Genomic DNA, 21,277 nt, shown 5'->3' with positions numbered 1-21,277 from the left:
AGTACAATCATGGCTGGGGAGGGTGAAACTACAGTGCCCGTCACTGTTCCCCCACCTCGACAGGAAGGTGGTAAGGTAACCAGTCAATACATATGGAAACCTCCAGACCACAAACCTACAAAACCCCACCTCTAGAAGAGTTTCCTAGAGATCACCGGAGAGGGATCAGAGACCCCCTCCATCTAGACTCAGGCCACCGGGACCTTTTCCAAAAGGTCCCCCACACAAGTCTCCAAATTGGAAAAATAAAAATCGTAAGCAGATCTTATGTCGTACGCTCTCCCATTCCATAAATGTATGGGGAATTAACTGTAGAAGATGGCCCCTGCACTCTCCCCATATACCTGTGGCTTCCCTTTTCAACAACCCCCTCTTCCACCTGGTAAGCAATCAGGTTTGGTTGGTAGTTGAATAAGGGACTCTACCATATAGGGCAGGGATGTGCAATTAGCAGACCTCCAGCTGTTGCAAAACTACAAGTCCCATCATGTCTCTGGGTGTCATGCTTGTGGCTGTCAGAGTCTTGCTATGCCTCATGGGACTTGTAGTTCTGCAACAGCTGGAGGTCCACTAATTGCAGATCCCTGATATAGGGGATTTTCTTTATCATAAAAGGGATATATCCTTCGTCGTACTTTATTCGCAGCTTGGAGATGCCTTCCTCAGAGAACTTCCATCTGCAGCAAATTTACCATTTTCTGAACACTATACAGAAATATAGTCCTGATTAGCAGTATGCACCATGTTTGAAAACCGATGTATGCAAAAGACCCCACTGCAGGGGTGCACATCTACGTTATACAAACTGGTCATCACTCCATCTGATAAACTTTCTTACCAGGTGACACGTTAAGGATCTGAAAATAGCTCCTGAGGTGGAGGACTGGAGTTTTTGGAGTACCTGTATCCACAAAGGCGTGCTAAATACTGCTCTGATTGAAGCAGGGTATAAAAGTTTATGCCAGGTGATACTTGAAGATGTTCCCATGCTCGTCAGCTTCCTGCTTCAGGGGTTGTGGTCAGTTGGGCAAAATTTTGCACATATGGTGGACTTGCCCTAAAGTTCTCCAATTTTGGATGAGGCTACACTCTTTTATATACTCAGTTACTATGGTGAATATTACTAAAGAAGCAGACACAAACCGGCTGAGAATGTGCCGAGACACGCACACACTTTGATTTACTTTATGTTTTTAGCGGCCAAAATCATTATTGCAACTGCATGCAAAAGTCTAGGAATCGCTATAGCCCCGGTAAAAGGTAAGCTTACCTGGATCAGCATGAAATGAAGATTGTGAGTGTCTTGCAGGATAAACAATCATGGTTTGAAAAAAAGAGCCGCTGAGTCTGTGACACCTAATGTAACTGTATGCAGGGAGAGAGATCAGCTATCACAACTCAGTGGTGATGTCGGGAGTGGGCGGGACCAAACAGCTATCAAACGCCAGCCAATGGGATGGGGTCTGGACGGGCCGCTACATTTATGTGGCTCGGCCCTTTTCTTAAACAGCCCGATGATTGGCTGGTGTTTGATAGCTTCTCAGTCCCGTGGCTCCGCCCACCCCCGACATCACCGCTGAGTTGTGACAGCTGATTTCTCAATGCAGTTACATTAGCTGACAGTTTTGACGCAGAGGGGCTCTGGCAAGCCTTATGATCTGCTCAATGTGAAACTCCCCATCTCCTCTGTGCTAATCAGTGCCGCCAATCAGTGTACATTACTGCAGGGATGGGGAGATGAGATGAACTCTGCAGCCAGGCACATTGTCCATGGGGGGAGGGGGGCGGCCTGGTGGGGCACAATATTACCACAATACTGGTCTCTGTGATATGCAACTTCACATCTACTTCAAACGGAGAACAAGACATAACTAATAAAACTTAGCAGGGATGGTGGAAACCCCTCTACAGATAATTGTAATACAAAAAACTTCAAGTGCAACAACTTTTTAGTTGGATAGTTCACACCATTATAGCACCTTGGAATTTTTATTTTTTACATTGTTACACTTAATTTTATATGTTTTAGTCACTATTATAATGTGAATTGCACATGAAGTTAATTTTCCACCACCCCTGCTAAGTCCATGTCTTTATGGACCTTGCTTTGTGCACTGGTGCGCAGTCATGTTGGAACAGGAAGGGGCCATCCCCAAACTGTTCCCACAAAGTTGGGTGCATGAAATTGTCCAAAATGTTTTGGTATGCTGACGCCTTAAGAGTTCCCTTCACTGGAACTAAAGGTGCCAAGTCCGACCCCTGAGAAACAACCCCACATCATAATCCCCCTCCACCAAATGATTTGGACCAGTGCACAAAGTAAGGTCCATAAAGACATGGGTGAACGAGTTTGGGGTGGAGGAACCTGACTGGCCCGCACAGAGTCCTGACCTCAACCCAATAAAGCACCTTTGGCATGCGTTAGAGCCAGGGTTTCTCATCCAACATCAGTGCCTCATAAATGCGCTTCTGAAAGAACAGTCAAACATTCCCATAGACACACTCCTAAACCTTGTGGACAGCCTTCCCAGAAGAGTTGAAGCTGTTATAGCTGCAAAGGGTGGGCCAACTCAATATTGAACCCTACGGACTAAGACTGGGATGCCATTAAATTATGTGTGTAAAGGCAAGTGTCCCAATACTTTTGACAATATAATGTGTGTGTGTGTGTATATATATATATATATATATATATATATATATACACACACACACACACATACACACACACGTGTGTTTGAGCTTTGGGGGACACACCCTAATGCAACAGGCTGCAGACGCCTACGATCCTCACCCTGTCCATTTTGCCACCAGTGAGTTCCCCATAGCAGCATTGTCTGTGGGAGTCTGAATCAAAACTAAGTACAAACACACATAACAATTTGATGAGACATGAAAGCCCGATAGGGACTTCCCTTGCCCAGCCCTGACTAGCCACTTCAGCCCCAGAAGGATTTGCCCCCTTAATGACCAGGCCATTTTTTTGCAATACGGCACTGCGTCGCTTTAACCGACGTTTGCGCGCTCGTGCGACGTTGTACCCAAACAAAGTTTATGTCCTTTTTTTTCTTACAAATAGAGCTTTCTTTTGGTGGTATTTGATCACCTCTGCGGTTTTATTTTTTGTGCTATAAACAAAAAAAAAGGTTTGGATTTGAACGTAATGATTTGTGATATAATTTTGCATATAGACAAGGTGCTGTTGCATGTAAATCAGATTTTCTGATGAATTTAATTTTAGTTTTAATTATTATGATATAAAATAATGAATGTGGGGGCTTTTTGGTGGACGTGATTTTTTTTCCGAGTGGGGCAGCATTTCATTCTTGGGCCCAGGCAGCACAATGTCTTGGGCCGGCCCTTTTTCTTCTGAATCATGTGGATGGCCGGGTGTGTGTGCACATGTCGCTGACCTGGGGAATAGAAGGCACCCGGATGCGGTATGTGATGCTTTGGGCAATGTGATGCTGCGAAACCTTGGGTCCTGTCACTCATGTGGATGTTACTTGACATGCATCACTTTCCTAAACATTGTTGGTGACCAAGTACACCCCTTCACGGAGTTGCCTGGTGGCAGTGGCCTCTTTCAGGATAATGCACCCTGTCGTACTGCAAAAATGGTTTGAGCAAGTTCTAAGTGTTGACTTGGCCTGCAAATTCTCCCGATCCAATCCATCAAGCATCTGTAAGATGTGCTGGAAAAACAGGTCTGATCTATGGAGGTCCCGCCTCACAATTTACAGGACTTAAAGAATCTGCTACTTGCGGCTTGGTGCCAGATACCACAGCACACTTTCAGAGGTCTAGTGGTTTTCATGCGGTTTGGGCGGCAAAAGCGGGGCGTATTCAATGTTAGGTGGGTCTATCAGTTACCCTTCTACACACCTTAGAAACCCTACAGGCTTTTTAGTGTATTTTGATAACACAACATTCAAAGTGTTTTTATCATGCTACTTATAAATTTGTATCATGCTTCTGGAGCACGTGATGAGTAATAGTATGCAAGGGGGATCAGTTTGTCACCGATAATGAAACTTTTTAAGTCACTCAGACAGGTAGGTGCTTCATTAGGCTCACATAGGTCAATAGTGAATACTGTACCTTGTATTTCCCCATTCTTCCTCGTCATCACTGGCAGCATCCGATGAATTTTCTGCTTGATTCTCTGTCTATGGCAGAAAAACCATTATGTGTTTAAAAATGCTGGACATTAACATGTAATACCAATCGGGCAATAAAAAGTAGCAAGGACATGCAATACTCCAGCTCCACCCAAAACAGAAAGTTCACTTAAATTTAGATACCAGTAGTTTGAACACACTGCCCATCTACAGTGAATGTGGACATTTTAATTAATCTTTGAAGTGACATGACATTTTTACATGCTTTCTGCTGGTTTACTTTTTTAATGATGTCTTCTGATGTGCTTTCTGGTGGCTACCTGTATACAAAAAGTAATGCAGCAAGCATTCCTGCTCAGTAACAACTGAAATAAAAATCAATTAGCCACAAAAAAAGTATGGATTCAACCAAGCAGTTGACAGAACTGCACAGGGAGAGGAGCATTAAAGAGGAAGTAAACTCTACTACTGAATTTGACCTATAGGTAAGCCTGCGCTTATTTTTACTTTCATATATATTATTTTTATATATATATATTTATTTTTATTTCCATTTTCCTCTGTATATTTAGTTCATTTTATTTATTTTCATTTATTTACACTTTATGGTTTTTGTTATTTTGATTTTTTCTAATAACCCCCCCCCCCCCCCCCCCTTTTTCATACTCATTTTCATCCATCAACCTTTTTTCAAATTGCACATCAATCCTTCCTCCCCTTTTTCATATTCCGCACATTTTTTATCCTCCTTTTCTCAGCATCCTGTGCTATCCCCTGCTTCATGGGCTCACGCGGCACCATCAGCACTGGAAAAAAGGCCTTCCAATTGGTTTTACATTGATTTCCCTTTACACATACACACACATAGTCCCTTATGTGCGTTCTCATTTTTAGCTTGTTTTTAATGTAATTTATGCACTGTGATATTAACACAACCCGGTATCTGATGTGATCTGATCAGCCACTTCCTCAATAGTTCTGAGTGATCGTAGCATTATCCAATGCATGGAGCTTTCTGTCAACCTATCAGCGCTACCCACTGGCTGTATAAGCCCTGCCCAATCACAGCCCACGTTAGGCCTGAGGAAGGAGCGTAGCTCCGCAAAACGCGTCGCCTATTCGTTCCCACTTTCAGAAGTGACGTCATCCCCCTGGTTCACAGCGTGCGTTCCAACGACAGGAAGTGTCAGTATCCATCGGCGCAGCCTGTCCACCGGAGACCACTGCAATCCAGGAACCGGATCAGACCCACTTCCAGAATATCCGGCAGCTTCTGCCAACATTCCTGTTTACAATGTACCTTCTTACAGTTTTTATTAAACTCCATGTGTTTTACTGCACTTAGAGTGGCACCTTTATTTCCACATTTCTTCAGAGCCCTGTGCCGTGACTGGCAACTCCCCCACGCGTTTGTAGGAGTGACATTATCACAGCTCCGCCAACTCGCAAACCCGGAAAAAACACTAGGACAGCCGTCTCAGCAGTGTGCGGGCACCGCTGGAGGGCTTTGTTCTAAGGTAAGTATTTCATAATGAGCTAGTATGCAATGCATACTAGCTCATTATGCCTTTGTCTTTTCACAAGAGTTTACAAACTTTTTAAAGCAAAAAATCATTGTCCTGCACTAAACAGAAAGCACAGTGCATACCATCATAAATATGGCATTACCTAGAAACAAGAATTTAATTAGAAGCTGAATGTGTTAATGCCTTACAGCACTGAGTTTAAGATCATTCCATCGCCTTCCTTCATTTTAACTGTGCCTAACCAATAGACGCATACATGGGCAGGGAAGGATAATCTGAACTGGGGTATTCAGGATACAGAAAAAGCATGTGTAGTCGCTTCTTTACATTTGCTTCTAACTCCTTATTTTATCCCTAAATAGTTTAAAACACCCCAGGTCTACCATAAAGTGGACTGAGTTTCAAATACATTTTTCATATTGAACTGAACCTGTAAGCGGCCATCACTCACCCCCTTTACCTACAGGCACCTGCAGTAATTTATCCAGAAACTTCATCATAGGTTTTAATTTAAGGCTACATTCACACCTTAGCGTTTCATTTTCAGGCAGAAAGTCGCGTGTTTTGGCCGCAATTTAATAAAGGTCAAAAGGTCACCAATGTAAAAAGCAGAAAACTGCCTGTAATCAGCCCAAAAAGAAGCTCACGTACTTTGAGCTTCAGATGACTCAGATGGTAACAGGTGCGATTAAAATTTATGGGATTTTGCTTGTTGGGCATTTTTCTGGCGTTTTACGAGTTCAAAATGCTCAGATGTGAACGCAGCCTAATTGCAGTCTTGCTGAGTAAAGTGTAGGCCTCACATTTACATGTATTACCTCTCACAAATCACAGTTCTCCCCCTTCAGTGTCAGCACCTACTTCCTGGTGTGAGATGCCAGCTCAGAGATGAAACAATTCTGTGAACCTCGTTGCCTGTGCAGTTCTTAGTTGCTGCAACCACTCACAATGCAGCTTGCTTCAAAAGATTCAGTGTTTCAGCCACTTAAAAGAGAAGTATGGGAATCCGGTTTTTACCCATAATCATACTGACCTAGGAGGATGCAGCATTGGTCTGATGCTGCATCTGTCCCCCGGCGTCTCTGCACTGAGAACCGAGCCACTGAACACCACCAATGGATCGGTTCCCTCAGCTCCTCGAGCAAAGAGCTGCTGACTATCAATCGGCAGCACTGCTTCTCCACGCTCACTGGAGCGCTGAGCTGTGGAGGGGCGGGGATCTGCCGTCTCAGCGACTTGCTGAGAGGGCTATCAGTCCAGGCACCTGGCGGATCCAGACATTATTGTCATGACGACGCGATGCCTGGACTGATCTGTGTGACATCAAAAGAGAGCGGACTTCAGACCGCTCTCTGCTGAAAAACGGGTCACAGGAGTGCAAAACGGATTGCACTCCTGTGACCCGTAGGAGAAGCCCAGATAATGAGCTCAGGCTGGACGTCTCCTTTAAGGAATCACCTCAACCTAGGCTACATCACCTCACTGGGGCTCAGGAAAAACAAACCAATGATAAAAGGTGTTACTGTACACATATGAAAATGCAGAGTTTGCAAAGTTACTTTAAAGTGGATCTAAAAGCAGAAGGTTTTTTCTGTGTGCAGCAGCCCCCTAATACTTACCTGAGCCCTCTCTCGGTCCAGCAATGTTGCAAGAGAGACTGAGCTGTCCAGGACTCTCCCTCCTGATTGGCTGAGACACACAGCAGGCACCATTGGCACTCGCTGCTGTCAAAGTCAGCGAGCCAATGAGGATAGAGGAGGTGGGGCCAAGACCCAGCTCCGTGTCTGAATGGACACACAGAGCAGTGGCTCGGGTGCCCCCCCACAGCAAGCTGCTTGCTGTGGGGGCACTAGGCAAGAGGGAGGGCACAAGCGAAGGACCTAAGAGGAGGATCTGGGCTGCTCTGTGCAAAACCATTACACAGAGCAGGTAAAAATATTTTTTTTTTTTTTTTGTGTAAAAATAAACAAGACTTTGGTATCACTTTAAGCACAATGATAATGTTACAACTGCAGTTCCTTACTTCTTCCTCATCCACAGAAGACATGGTTTCTTCTTTCTCCTCAGCAGAAAATTCTATAAGTTCTTCTACATCAGGCCGTGGTGGTTTTCTGCGACGCACTATCTTCTTTCGCAGATCACGGACACAGAAGTCACTCTGAATAATATCAATATGGTTGACATATAAAAAGCTAGAGAAAAGAAAACTGCGGCCAGTGTGTCATAACTTCCAAGCTTCTTTTTTTCAGAAGATGTCAGCAATGGTCAACTCACTCATAATGGGCTTAGTGCAACACTACCTAAGGTACATTTATAAACATCCTGGTATTCATGGGGTTAAAAACAAGCTCATGGCTGCTTCATCCATGAATTTGCTGTGGATTTTTTCAGCCTCAATTGGCTTTCAAGTAAAAGTGATGGAGCCAGCTCTAAAGTCTTCATAAAGTGCACCTGTAATCTGCTATGCTATCAACATGGGGGGGGGGGGGGGTTGTTAGCCCCCTTGTGATAGCAGTTGAAGCAAAAAAAAAAAAAAGTTAAAAAATAAATATGTTAAAATATCCCCCTACACAAATGCAAACATTAACTGCACCACATGTAAGATGTTAACAGGAACGTTGCAGTCACAATAGCTCTGTGGCCATAATTCACAGTGAACACTAAACTGAACTTGCAAAGGCTTTTAAAGTGTAATCTGTGGAAAATTTTGGGCACCATAGTTTCTTGGAATTTCATAGGAGCACACAATTTTAAGGTTTGACATGTTTGGTATCCATTTACTCAATGGAACTCCATCTTTTATATTGTTCTAAAAAAAATGGGTATTATATTTTATTTGCATTAAAATTCATTAGTATTTTTTCCTGAAATTATGCATTTGATTAACAAATATGATGCAACATACAAAATTGCAATTACAATTTTATTCTAAATCGCCTTTGCTTTTTGAGAGGTTATGGGCATGGTGGTCAGATGTTCCGGGGGCTTGCACCGATTTATTTGACCATGGATAGGCTGCTTGGGCTCAGTGTTGGCTAGTTTGGTTCATTTATGCAGGGTATAATGATAGCATACTCAAGAGTGGACAGAATGGTCCAAATCTCTGAAAGGTCAAAAAATAAATGTTTTCTGGTTTTCCTTTTTATGCAAATTGACTTTGGTAATGTATTATTGTGTTTAATACCTTTCTGGATTTGATCTCAGTGGAGGGTGTTTCCGCTGTAATTTACACTCCTATGCACTGTAGGCAATGTATGTTGCTGCATTTTTAATAAAAATCTTTGCTGGATTAAAAAAACAAAAAACAAAAAGGACTCTGCTTTCAGAAAACATATACAGTAATTGTTGGGTGATTTAAAGTAATTTCTAGCATAAAATTCAGATTTTAATGTGTGTAAACAATAAAAAAATTGCTCAGGTAGCAAAGTGTTTAAAGTGACCCAGTGGGTGGTTTTATATGTAAAAGTGCTGCCTAAGAGCACACATCACAAGATTATTGCTTATTTTGGTTTATTACCCAGAAATGGTATTCTGTATTCCTTTACAATTCAAATTCACCTTGCAACTGGGTGCTTGACTTCATGACTATGTCCCACCATCTGCCATGCCAGTGTTCAATGAGACTGCCTCAGTGGCAAGTAAAGATTCTCACTGGGCAGTGAAAAAGCCATTAACTTTAAAAAGGGCCAGTTAGCACTCAGCTGAGCAGAGTGGCCCTTTAACATGGACCCGCCACATCACATCAAGTCTCCCATGTACAAAGGCTCTCCTAGTATAATGTACAAACTGGGTCTGATGGATGAATTAGCAGAATAGAGGACTGCAAGCATCACATATAGGTTGTTTGTTTAATTTTTTTATTCAGTATGCACAGAAAAAGTTTTTCCTCACCTCCTGAGAAGAGTCTCGTAACTTCCTTTTGTGCTTTGCAAAAACAAGCTTTTCCTGCCCACCTCTAGCAATTCTGTAATCTTCTTCCAATCTGCAACACAGGATATAAAAGACAGACAAGGAGTGAAACTGAGTGCCAGGAAAAGTAGCACAGGATGTTAAAACAAACCTGCCCAGCAACAATATATCAGTCCCAGAAGCCCCTAATGCTGTTATTGGCTGTACAACAAATACGGGGCAGCAACCTCTATGAAGCTGAAATGGCTGCTTCCATCACAGGTGGCTTGAACAAGCTTTGGGTCAGATTCCATTAAATTTGGAAGTTTAGTCTGCTCATTAGTTGCCTTCCTCGGTTCCTTCCTTCTAACACCCCCTTCATCAACATGCTAATGAATTTTTTGAAAAAAACATTTGCAATTTTATTGCATAACCTTATTTTAACTTGGCCATATATAGATCGAAAATTGGACAGTTCAGCAGAACAGGCTGAATTTCGATCTATGAAGGGCCGTTCCCAAGAAGTCGATCTATTGACTTGTGTATGACAAGCCTTAGATGCATTGTTGTCTTCACAGAGTCACTGTGCTCCTGCCAGCAGGAATTGTGAAGTGGAGGAGATGTCATGTTACAGTTATGAGGTTAAGCCATTAGAACAATAACTGGTATATGATTGGAATACTAGTTACTGATGTACTATGCCAACCTGTGTGAAGGTGGCTACAGACACTAGGTGCCAGTTATTCATGCATTGCTTGACTGCTAAACAATCCTTGTATAAACATGTACATCTGTGACTATTAAGCAGAGAAGGAAGCGCTCCATGCACTGGGGAAGGCAATAGCAATTATCCAGGAAAATCCATTTTGAAAGTCTAATTCTTGCCCACAGCAGGCTTTATCAGAGGACGTCAACAGTGCATGTACAGGAGAAACTGAATTTTGTTTTTTTCCTAAAGCTGTACTCCAGGGTAAGCAAATGTCATCTAAATACATGGAGGTATGGATCTTTGTGCATTTTTTCCAGAACCGTGCCATAATTTAGTATGAAATGTGGCCTCTGTGCAGGAGCTTCCTGTTTTCTGGTACTTGCTCAACAATGTTTGAAAATCTTTATTCCTGGCCAAAATCTTGCATTTATTTTGCACATATTTGATTGTACAGGAGCAAAAAATGTAAGCTCCCATAATGGAATTTTAACCTCTTCAAATTAATAACTCAGATTTCTATCATTTTTGTACTCATCTATATGCAGCGTATGTTTATGCTACTGTGTGTACAGGCACATTGAAAACAATTGGCTGCATTTAGATCAGCAAAAAAAACAAAAACAAAAAAATGTCTATATGCCTAAAAATGCTGAGTTTTTAGGTAACCGTGTACAAGAGGCCTTAAAGGCCCATAACTGCTGTTGTATTTCCTTGCGCAGGGTAACTGGTCTTGTTTCTGCACCCCCCCCCCCCCCCCCCCCTGTAGTTTTTTTGAAGGCAGTCTGTAATAGGTGGGCCTGCTGAGTCCCTCTCACAGCTCTGCTCTCTGCAGAACAGTGAGGATGTCAATTTTCATGTGTCTGTTACAAGGTTATTGGATTGTGTGACGGGAGGCCCGTGGAACCCAGCGCTTCCCTTGGAGAGGTTGGGAAACCCTTGCTTCAAGCTCCTCATGCCCCTCTTATGTGCAAGTCACACTGTGTCTATTAGGGGCACAGGGTGACTGAGAAAATGATGAACAACTACTTAATGGACACTGAGAATCTGGTTTGGATTACTTGAAAATGGAACAGTAATATTTATCCACAATTTCTCCCAGGAAATATATGAAGACTATTCCTGGTTTGTTTGATTCTGAACTATACATGTTAATTGAGAGAGCTGGTCACATTGGCCTCTGTTCAATGTATAGGAGCCGGACAGTCTGCTACTGGGGTCTCCTGCTATTATCTGAAGGTGTTGTGCATTTATAATTATAATGTGTATTGTGTCTTCTGAGCTTGAAGTCGGCAAGTCTGATCTGCAATGAGACCTCTGAGTTATCTGGGTGGCTAATTAACATAATGTTTATAGTATATGTTGGTTGTTGTAATTAGGTTTCTGGTTACAGTTTGTATTGTTAGGGTAATATGATCAGGAGGGGATTGTCCTCCTGTGGGATATAAAAGTATGTGTCTGTGTTTAAAATAAAGCGTCTTCCAGTTTTGTAACTTAGCTAGTTTCGCCTCGTTCTTGGTTGCAATATGGGGCTGTAATATCTGATATCTATGTTCAAACTTATGGGAAGCGGTATATGATGGAAACACTCAAGCGGAATGTGGGAAGGGGTTTCCGCTACAGGTTGCAAAAACATTTGGTACACACGAAGTGGTTTGTATATTTTGTGGCTATTGAGAGATTTATTTAAACAGTTTGTGCCTGGAGTTCAGTTTAAAGAACTAAACAATATTTAGCAAAAAATGCAGACAGACTTTTTATGATAGAAGAGACTTTGAATGCCACTTCTGCAATTAATGCTTCTTCTGGGCCGGTTAACTTTTTTTTTTTTATCCAATTGTACATGTGCTGCATACAGCCATACTCTCATACTGGGATGAAGCAGCTCCCATGCAGTCTACAACGGGGGTAAGCAACCTGTGGATTGCGGTCTGGGCTCGCTGACCCGCCATCCCAGAGTATCAAACAGTAGTCTCCAGAGTGGTACCAGCAGCAGGAAAGAAGAGATCTTCAGGTCAGTGTGAAGTAGTGGTGCCAACCTATCAGATTGAAATGTACTGACACCACACCCAAAATTTACTAGCACAGCCAAGTTTTTACTGACATTTCCAAAAGTTACAAAATTACAGTTTTAAGTGCAAATAAGAGTATTTAGGCTACAAACAAATACAATACGCAATTAGCAATAGGATTTAAGGTAGATAATAAGGCAAACAACATATTTCTCATTTTATTTTTGATATAGTAAGTAGCTCAGGGACAGGACTCAGGGGGGCAAGATATTACAATGGGCAGGCACACATAAAATTGACTCTCACAGTGACACTGACAGCAGTGTGCAGCAGCACAGATGATGATGACCCCTCACTGACACAACACGTTCCCTCCTGTCACAGAGACAGTTTCTCTCCAAACCAAGTGGTCCCTCCAGTCTAAAGAGCACCGACGGTCCCAGTTCCAGCCTGCATTGCTCCCATACTACAGACCTGCACACAAGGCTCTGGTCACTCTGCTTAGCTCCATTGCACCATGACATCACACGACATGCTCAGGCACCGCCTCCGCTAGAGCCGCCCAAACGCACTGTAGCAGGCACTCGGATGGTCTCAGCTGGCTCCAGACCAAGCCGAGCGTCGTAGCCATATTTTAAACTGGCAACTTTTTACTTTTACTGGCAGGAGAAAATTGCCTGTTTTTTTTACTGGCTGCCAGTAAAAATACTGTCGGTTGGCAACACTAGTGTGAAGCAATACACGGACCATAATAGTATAAGGCTGCTTTCACACTGATGTGCTGTGGTTTACCCAGTGTACCTGCGGGTTTGCTGCCCTTAGCCATAGACTTATTAGATCCTGCATGTGTGGTGCACTTTCTGAATGCAGGAGTTTTGGAGCGCTTTCAGAATGTGCACCACACCTGCAGGATTTAAGAGAAGTCTATGGCAAAGTGCAGCTAACCCAGGAAAGTCGCAGATGCACTGCAGGTAAACTGCAGCACATCAGTGTGAAAGCAGCCTTATACGGGGCTCAAAACAGTTCATTTACAGTTTGGGGGGTGGTAAAACCCTATGGTTAAGAAATGTTTTTACGCGTTGTTGCAGTGGCCATGGGTGTACACGTCACAGCAGGAGTTATATGCCTGGTCATGGTTGGTGGCTGTAGCACCTGCCAAGCATAACCTATTCAAGTGAATGAGGCCACTCTGCAAGTGCCCTGCAACCTTGTGCAGTACAGCAAACAAGGAGTTAAAGCCGGCAGCGTTGTGTTGCTTTCTCACCCCCTTGGACCCCGCAGAAGCATGCAGTTGCGGGACACTTGCAGAGTTGCCTCATTTACTTGAATGGGTCGCAATTGGCAGGCAGTAACACTCACCAAAAGCAACATGGGTTTTGATTCCTGCTACAGCATGTGTACACCTTTGGCTGCTGCCTCAGCAGCTAAAGGAGATACAGATTAGGGGCAGTAAAACTACGACTCAAGTGATGTGAATGAGCCCTAAGGGTGCCGCTGCCGAATGCAACTACGGCTCATTCACAAGTGCAGCAGGCACTGCTGCTCCTCTGAAAAGTGATCCAAGTGTGTTTGACAGGTGGTGAAGAGGCAATATGTTGTATCCTCGCCACCCGATTTAAGCCCATGACTGCCGTGCAATGTACGCAATTGGGACACAGTAGTACGGCAATTAGGAGGTTTAAATCAAGTGGGAGGAGATGACACTGTGCTCGGTGATCTTTGACTTCTATGTTGTTAAGGTAGATCTCCACCTCTTTAAAGGTTGCCTGCCCCTGGTCTACAAGCACTTCCAGAATGACTGAATGACATTTCTTAGGGTGGGTTTCTTGATAACAAAACAAAGTGGGACTTGCTTGGGCTATGTGAGGCCTAGGCACAGCCAGCAGTAATCTCCACTGGAAAAGCGTTTGAGGGTGACAATGCAGGTGAACAACTCTGAGACTGTCACATGGTGCTGTCACTCTATAATAACTACCTAAACATTGACATTCAGATCAGTAGTTATTTTAATAAAAGTTAAAATCTGAAATCCTCTATCTCGAGTTCCTACCTCTCACATAATGCTCTCTAGGTCGTGCAAGAGATTGTTAACAATGTAACGATTGTTCCACCAACATACCTGAAGATGCTACTTGGTATCTCTGGAACTAGCACTCTCCTCTTCCAGGCTAACAGATCTCTCTCAGTGGCGATTTGACTACGGGGTGAATTGTGATGCATCTGACGGACACCCTCCACTTGCCCACTGCGTCTCAGACCAATATTTGGAGGAGATATGATGTCTGGATACAAGATCAATCATATTGTGAGTTAGGAAATGCTTGTTAGAGCTGAACTGGTAAAGTTCAATTCAATTGGTTATAAAAAGGTTAAAACAATATGTGATGAAAAATCAAACTGACCTCTTCTTGCAGGATCTGCCAAGACAGCCTGTCTGCTGGAGCCAGGCTCTTGTTCGAGGACACGTCTCTGATCCTGCTGGAGTTGTAGCCGTCTGATCATCCCATCCAGGACGCTCCGCTCTTGGTTTTGCTGATCATAGTTTGTCCGCTGGCTGATTACTTGTTCCACAACTTCACCATCACCTGTTAAACAGAGAAGCATGCCACAATTTTAAGATGTTTCAGCAGGATGCACTTGGTTTCATTTAAAGTCATTGATCAGTTTTAGTCCAAAAAACTGTGGCCATTCACATGACACACTTTCAAAGCTGGCCATACATAGATCAAAATTCAGCCGATTCAGCAAGGACAGACTGAAATTCGATTCATGTATGGGCAGAAGGGTTGTACATAAGTCGATCGATCAACTTCTGTACAACCAGCCAGGTTCTTCCCGAATGATCAGTGCCACCAGCTACAGCCGGTAGCACTGGTCATTGTATTCTGATGGCAGGGAAGACTCACTGCTGTCAGAATACAATACTCAGTGGGAGGGATTCCCACATCCACATCAAAGGTCTGGATGGGGAAATCAAAGCATTTTCTTTCGTTCAACCCACTGGTTTAATGAAAAAGATAGCATAAAGTATGGCCTGCCTAAATTAATGTTCCCAATGTCTTTCATCTAACATTCTAAAATGCATCATCCATCGGGATTAACAGTATTCAAAAGGAAACATCCTAAAAATGCAGCGCAACTGCAAAACAAGTCTCAGATGTATAAACCACCTGAATCTAAATAGTATAAACCAAGACTTTTTTTTTTTTTTTTTTTTTTAATGGGAAAAGCCTTACTAGTCTCCATGTATCCCAGTTGAGGAATCAGGTGCTCATCTGCACAATTTTCCCTCCCAGGTACCAGGCGCTGATACTTTTTTGGATGTGGGTTTCCATCAACATCTACCAGAAATGGTGGTGGCATGAGGTGAGGAGCTTGTTGGGTTTGTTCATCAAGGACAAAATGATTTGCATCACGACAAAGAGGTCTGTAGTCTGTGTGGAAGAACATTTGATCTGGAATCTGAAAAAGATGAAATCTACTACTCAAAATGTACATCAATTTATATTTTACATTAGGGTTGGCAAAGCTCTGGCTCCATTGCCCAGAGATTAAGCAGAGCTGATCAAATTCTGACACAAGCTGGAGCATAAGTGAAACTTTTCAGCTCTACCTGGAATGCAAATGTATGTTCAAAAATATACATTGTAGATATTTAGAATAAGGGTGATTACTATGAATTGGCTAACCTAAAAGATTGCAGTGCAAGCCGCCAAAGAACTCTAGCTTCTTCTTTAATTTATATGAACAGCAAGAAAAAAGCATTTTATGCATAAAACTACTGGGGACGTACCTCAATTTAATTCTTACAAAGGATTGGCGAAGCTCTTTTGGCCCTACTTATCTTATAGGTCACAAGGGTGCACTTAGCTCTGCACTCCTGTGACCCGTATTCAGCTGACAGCAGGCTAAAGTCCACTGGTGTCAGTCAGCCAGCCTAAACATTGGAGGGATCCTGACTTTAATGTCGGGATCCCCAAGATACCCGAAAGGCAGCTGCCTTAGCCTCTCAGCAAGCTGCTAAGCACCTGAACCAGCCGCTCCCACCCCCTCCACAGCCCGGCACTCCAATGAGCACTGGAGGAGCAGAGCAGAGAGACAGTGACTGGAGGTCACCCATCTCTGCTCACTGAAGACTAAGAACTGAGCGATCAGTGGTCATGTGATCGCTCAGTTCTCGCTCCTAGATGCATTGGGGTAGAGATGCAGCATCGGACTTACCACCTAGGTGAGTATAAATTTTTTTTTTTTTTAATTCCCATACTCCTCTTTTAAGCAACATGAAAAGTGATAAAAATGCATTTTATATGCATGAAACAAAAAGCACAACCTATCAACTAGACACATGAGTGGCATCGGTTGCAAATAATTTAGGACATACACATAGGGATCAGTGTCTGAGATGGAGGAACAGTTCAGTCACACTTCACACCTAAGGGGTAAGTGGAGATGGTGTGAGCCTTTGTAAGGTGTGTAAAGATTTGTCTAGGATGATTGTTCACAGAAAAATCACATATTTATGAATTTGCGTTCCCACTACAATCGCTCTTTTGGCGACGTAAAACCTCCATTCAGCATTGTAACACAAAGGTCATTTAGACTGTGGTGTCTCCTGAAGAAATGAGCCGCTACTGGGAGCTCAGCTTCGTTGTGATTGATAGTTAATCTGTGTAGATTCTTTTTTTTTTTTTTTTCAAAGTAGTGTTTGCCCACTTTCACCAAAAGAGACCTGTAGGACATTTTGAACATTTGACCTTGTATACCAAAATTGAGATTTGCTTGTATTCTGTATTGATTCTGTAAACCTGGCATTTGTTTGACATTTTCTGCCTGAATGGGGATGTGATGTTGTGTTCTGATGTGTTCAGTGAGCTTCTGATAAGTTGTTTTAGGTTTGGAGGATGTCAGTGCTAGCAGAGGGAGCTTAGGAAATATTTCTTTAAAAACTATGATCTCTGAAGGAAGGGCTGCAGTTATTTTTTTTACTCAACTCCTTTTCATATCTGAATGTTAGTTCTTGCCAGATTGTGTTCTTGTTTTAGTTCATTACTCCTGAGGTGTTCTAAGTAACTGTCTCTATACACAGTCTTAGGTCAGACATGGTTGTACCTTGAGGCCTGCATGCTTGGAAAGTTTGCTTAACAATCTATTTAGTCAATAGACATCCTAAATCCAAACTTCTGCTTTTGTCAACGGCCAGCACAATACAGCACTGTGCAATTGTTAAAATATCCATAGATATAAGATATAGATACCTTCTAGGAACTCTTTTCCAGTCACAAATGATATTTGCGTTTGTTAAAAGCACAATGCCAGCAAAGATTGTTTTTCAATGCCTGTATCTTCCTGGTCCAGGGAAAACCTCTCCACCATCCTATTTCAGAAGTGGGAACTCCTTGGATTTTGCCTAGGGACTGCAGTTAAAATATTACCAGAACTTCAGGCTATTGGGAGCTTCCTGCAGTTTCAAACTCAGCAGTGACCAGTGCAGTAATGTCCGGGCCACTACCCCAGGCACACAGCAGCAAGTTGCTCTTTGAAGGGAGCCCAGGCTGTGCCGTTTTTTTTTTTTTTTTTCCCTCCACCTAGTGATGTGTGTGGACAAAGGGAGAAGGAAGTTACAGCCTATTGTTGGGACTGATAGCCTGAAACAAAGAGAAGGGACTGGGGGATTAACCACTTCAGCCCCGGAAGGATTTGCCCCCTTAATGACCAGGCCATTTTTTGCGATATGGCACTGCGTCACTTTAACTGACAATTGCGAGGTCGTGCGACGTTGTACACAAACAACTTTTTTCCCACAAATAGAGGTTTCTTTTGGTGGTATTTGATCACCTCTGCGATTTTTACTTTTTGCGCTATAAACAAAAGAAGAGCGACAATTTTGGAAAAAAAACCCCAAAAAAACAAAATATGTTTTACTTTTTGCTATACTAAATATCGCAATTTAAAAAAAAAAAAAAGAGAAAAATTTCTTCATTAGTTTAGGCCGATATATATATTCCTCTACATATTTTTGGTAAAACCATATTGATTGGTTTGCGCAAAAGTTATAGTGTCTACAAAATAGGAGCTAGATTTATGGCATTTTTTTTTTTTTTATACTAGTAATGGTGATCTGCGATTTTTAATCGGGACTGTGACATTGCGGTGGACAGATCTGACACTTTTCACACATTTTTGGGACCACTGACATTTATACAGCGATCAGTGCTATAAAAATGCACTGTTTACTGCATAAATGTCACTGGCATGGAAGGGGTTAACACTAGGGGGCGATCAAGGGGTTTAATATGTTCCCTCATTGTGTGTTCTAACTGTGGGGGGATGGGACTGACTTGGGGAGGAGACAGATCGTTGTTCCTATATACCAGGAACAACTGATCAGTCTCCTCACCCCAGGCAGAACATGGATTTGTGTGTTTACACACACAAATCCCCGTTCTCGATCTGTCAGGAGTGATCGCGGGTGTCCGCCGGACAGCTGCTGGCACGTGCATCGGCTCCTTTGGGACGCTGCAGGCGTGTGCGCCTCCTATACGTCTTAAAGCGCCTGCCGTACAGCTGCGGCAATTTTCGCAGACATGCCATTCTGCTTCAATTGACGGGGGGCAGTCAGCAAGTTGTTAATGACAGTCTGTTGTCTGTTAACCCCAGTTCAAGTGTTACTAAACCCACAACAGTAAAATCAGTCTGTATATGCAGTAAAGCATGCTTGTTATACTCACTGTGGAACCCAAGGGGTTAATCCTCGACATTGTGTAAAAAGACTGTTTGATTCTGTATGCACAACAGATCCTCTTTTACTGGCTCCAGAACATGTCTGGATAATACAGAACCTTTGAAGTCAGACTGCACATGCTCAATTTGGTGTGTATTGCTAGAGAGGTTTTTTTCTCTTGGAAGAGTGCATGTGATCAACACAGGGCCAATCAGCAGGGTCCAGACAGAGCTTCAGGGGTCCTGGATCCTGATCGGACAGCTCAGTGCAATATGAACCTACAAGCTTTACCAGGAACTGATAGAAGCCACAAGACTTCTATATACTGCTGACGAGAAAAGGTATTTAACAGTTTATATTTCCTGGGTTTAGTAACACTATAATGTGGTAAAAATAGTCCATTTGTTACTCATTGTAACCATTTTTTTGCTTTAGTCAGTGGCATAAAAAATGCTCTCAGGATGAGCATGTTAGCTGTGTCCCTAGTATGTGTTTTAATGCTTATTTTCCAATTCTTCCTACTGCAGATCGACTTTAGATTAATCAGACCTACCTTATCATATGCTTTACTGCTGCCAAAGCCAAAAATCAGTAGATGTCCATGGGAATCTGTACCCGCCACGTGCTGCCCATTGTTGGATAGTTTGCAGTCCAAAATGGCACCGTGACCTTGCCCTTCAATCTTGGATTGAAAAATACAGAAGAGAGTCATTTATTTCGCAAGGGTGGTTATAATAATACCAATTCCAACAGCAGTACTTCTCAATTATGCTAAAGCCAGAGTTAAAATCTAAGAAACAATTTCACACTGAATGCTTCCACAACTCTTCAGTATGCAAGCATGCTGTGCTTACCCCTTCATGATGGAGGGTAATACAAAAAATTACCTAAACACAATTTTTACTAAAGTACTTAGTGTACCCAGGTGTATCAGGACAAATTGGACTTTCATTTGGTGGCAAATGGTAATGAATATCTCCTGTTTTTTTTTCCTAAGGAAAACGCCCAAAAATAGCAAAAATTAAAAGTATTATTTTTTAAACGTATTTGTATTTTTCTTGCTACTAACATAACCTACCACCAAAAAAACAACTCAAAATAAATGTTCTGACTCCAGACAATCTCAGTGATAATAAATGTTATTTTTGTTTGTACCCATAGTAGGGCTCAGAAACCGTGCACAATTTGCTTTTTAATCCTACCTAAAACACACCCACACAAATCTAAAAATTACTTGTTTTAAATCCTACCTAAAATATACTGACCCAGACCCAAACTCTAACCCTGACCTACAGTAGATCAAAGCATGATCTAGTTATTTTTCTTTATTTTTTTTCTTCATTTATTTTTACACACACACACACACACACACACACTTTTGTTTATTCAGAAGAGAAAACATACACAAGGGTGAGTTTTTTCAGCGATTGATCACTAATATCCAATCAGCAGCTATTACAGCAATCAGCCAACTGTGAACCTGGTTTCCGGTTCCTATATTAGTATGGAGAGCCCGATTCCCTTGTTGGGAGCATGCTGCGCAGTGCGCTCCCAAACACAGGCACATATGCATATATGTAGCCTCATGGAAGAAGACCCACTTCAGGTGAGGCCGCATACGTGTACATGTAGCGGAAAGGAGTTAAGGAGCACTCTGTGATACGTCACCTTGCACATTTAAAGCAAAGTGACTTGACTGTGTAAAGCCCACTTCCTAACCAATTTAAACGACCCCCACATGTACTCCTTACAGCTGCCACCAAAAAAAAAAAAAAAAAAAACTAGTGTCATCGCACAAGGGGAGCAATGTCATCACTTCTTCATGTGACAGTGCTTGGGACAACCCATACGATTAGGAATGGAGAATTTTGCAGTGGTGACCACAGAATGAGTAGCACTGGAGATAAAATATTAAAATGTTCAGGATGGGATATGCTCAGATGCTGTCACTCTGCCTTAAACTGGAACGGTGTTGTTAACCACTTCAAGACAGCAACACATATATTTACATTGTGGCTTTGAAGTGGTTTACTGGGGTTATGGCTGAAGCTATCAAGCCATAACCCCTGGTATTGTTTTTTTCAGCCCGTAGCTGACTCTCTTGTGAAAGCCTTCCGAGCATGCCCCTCCCGCCAGCATTTCTCGGGCTTACCGTTCAAACTGCCGAGCCCGAGGAACCATTTGACGTTGCGGCTGCGTCCCGATCCCACCCTGTTGCGTGACATAGCTAATTAATTTTCCCTAATTTTCACACCAACGTTCTTCTCTGCCAATCAGCAGGCAGGTCAGTGAGACCTGTCTCC

The 21,277-nt window shown here is 42.6% G+C and overlaps 1 protein-coding gene across 1 annotated transcript in view; it reads right to left on the bottom strand.

The window, feature by feature from the left end:
• Positions 1-21,277, bottom strand: part of LOC141129299 (bromodomain and WD repeat-containing protein 1-like) — a 189,139-nt gene that overhangs the window by 59,826 nt on the left and 108,036 nt on the right. The window contains exons 16-22 of the mRNA XM_073617246.1: positions 19,528-19,656; positions 15,490-15,715; positions 14,656-14,838; positions 14,373-14,535; positions 9,539-9,629; positions 7,671-7,805; positions 4,102-4,169 (exon numbers count right to left, since the gene is read on the bottom strand). Of these exons, the coding sequence (XP_073473347.1) occupies positions 4,102-4,169; positions 7,671-7,805; positions 9,539-9,629; positions 14,373-14,535; positions 14,656-14,838; positions 15,490-15,715; positions 19,528-19,656 (995 nt within the window). The remainder of the gene's footprint in view (positions 1-4,101; positions 4,170-7,670; positions 7,806-9,538; positions 9,630-14,372; positions 14,536-14,655; positions 14,839-15,489; positions 15,716-19,527; positions 19,657-21,277) is intronic.

The sequence above is a fragment of the Aquarana catesbeiana genome, linkage group LG02, assembly GCF_042186555.1.
Source record: "Aquarana catesbeiana isolate 2022-GZ linkage group LG02, ASM4218655v1, whole genome shotgun sequence".
NCBI classification, from domain to species: domain Eukaryota; kingdom Metazoa; phylum Chordata; class Amphibia; order Anura; family Ranidae; genus Aquarana; species Aquarana catesbeiana.
The sequence above is the reverse complement of the archived record's forward strand: the minus strand, read 5'-3'. Positions and strand labels throughout refer to the sequence as shown.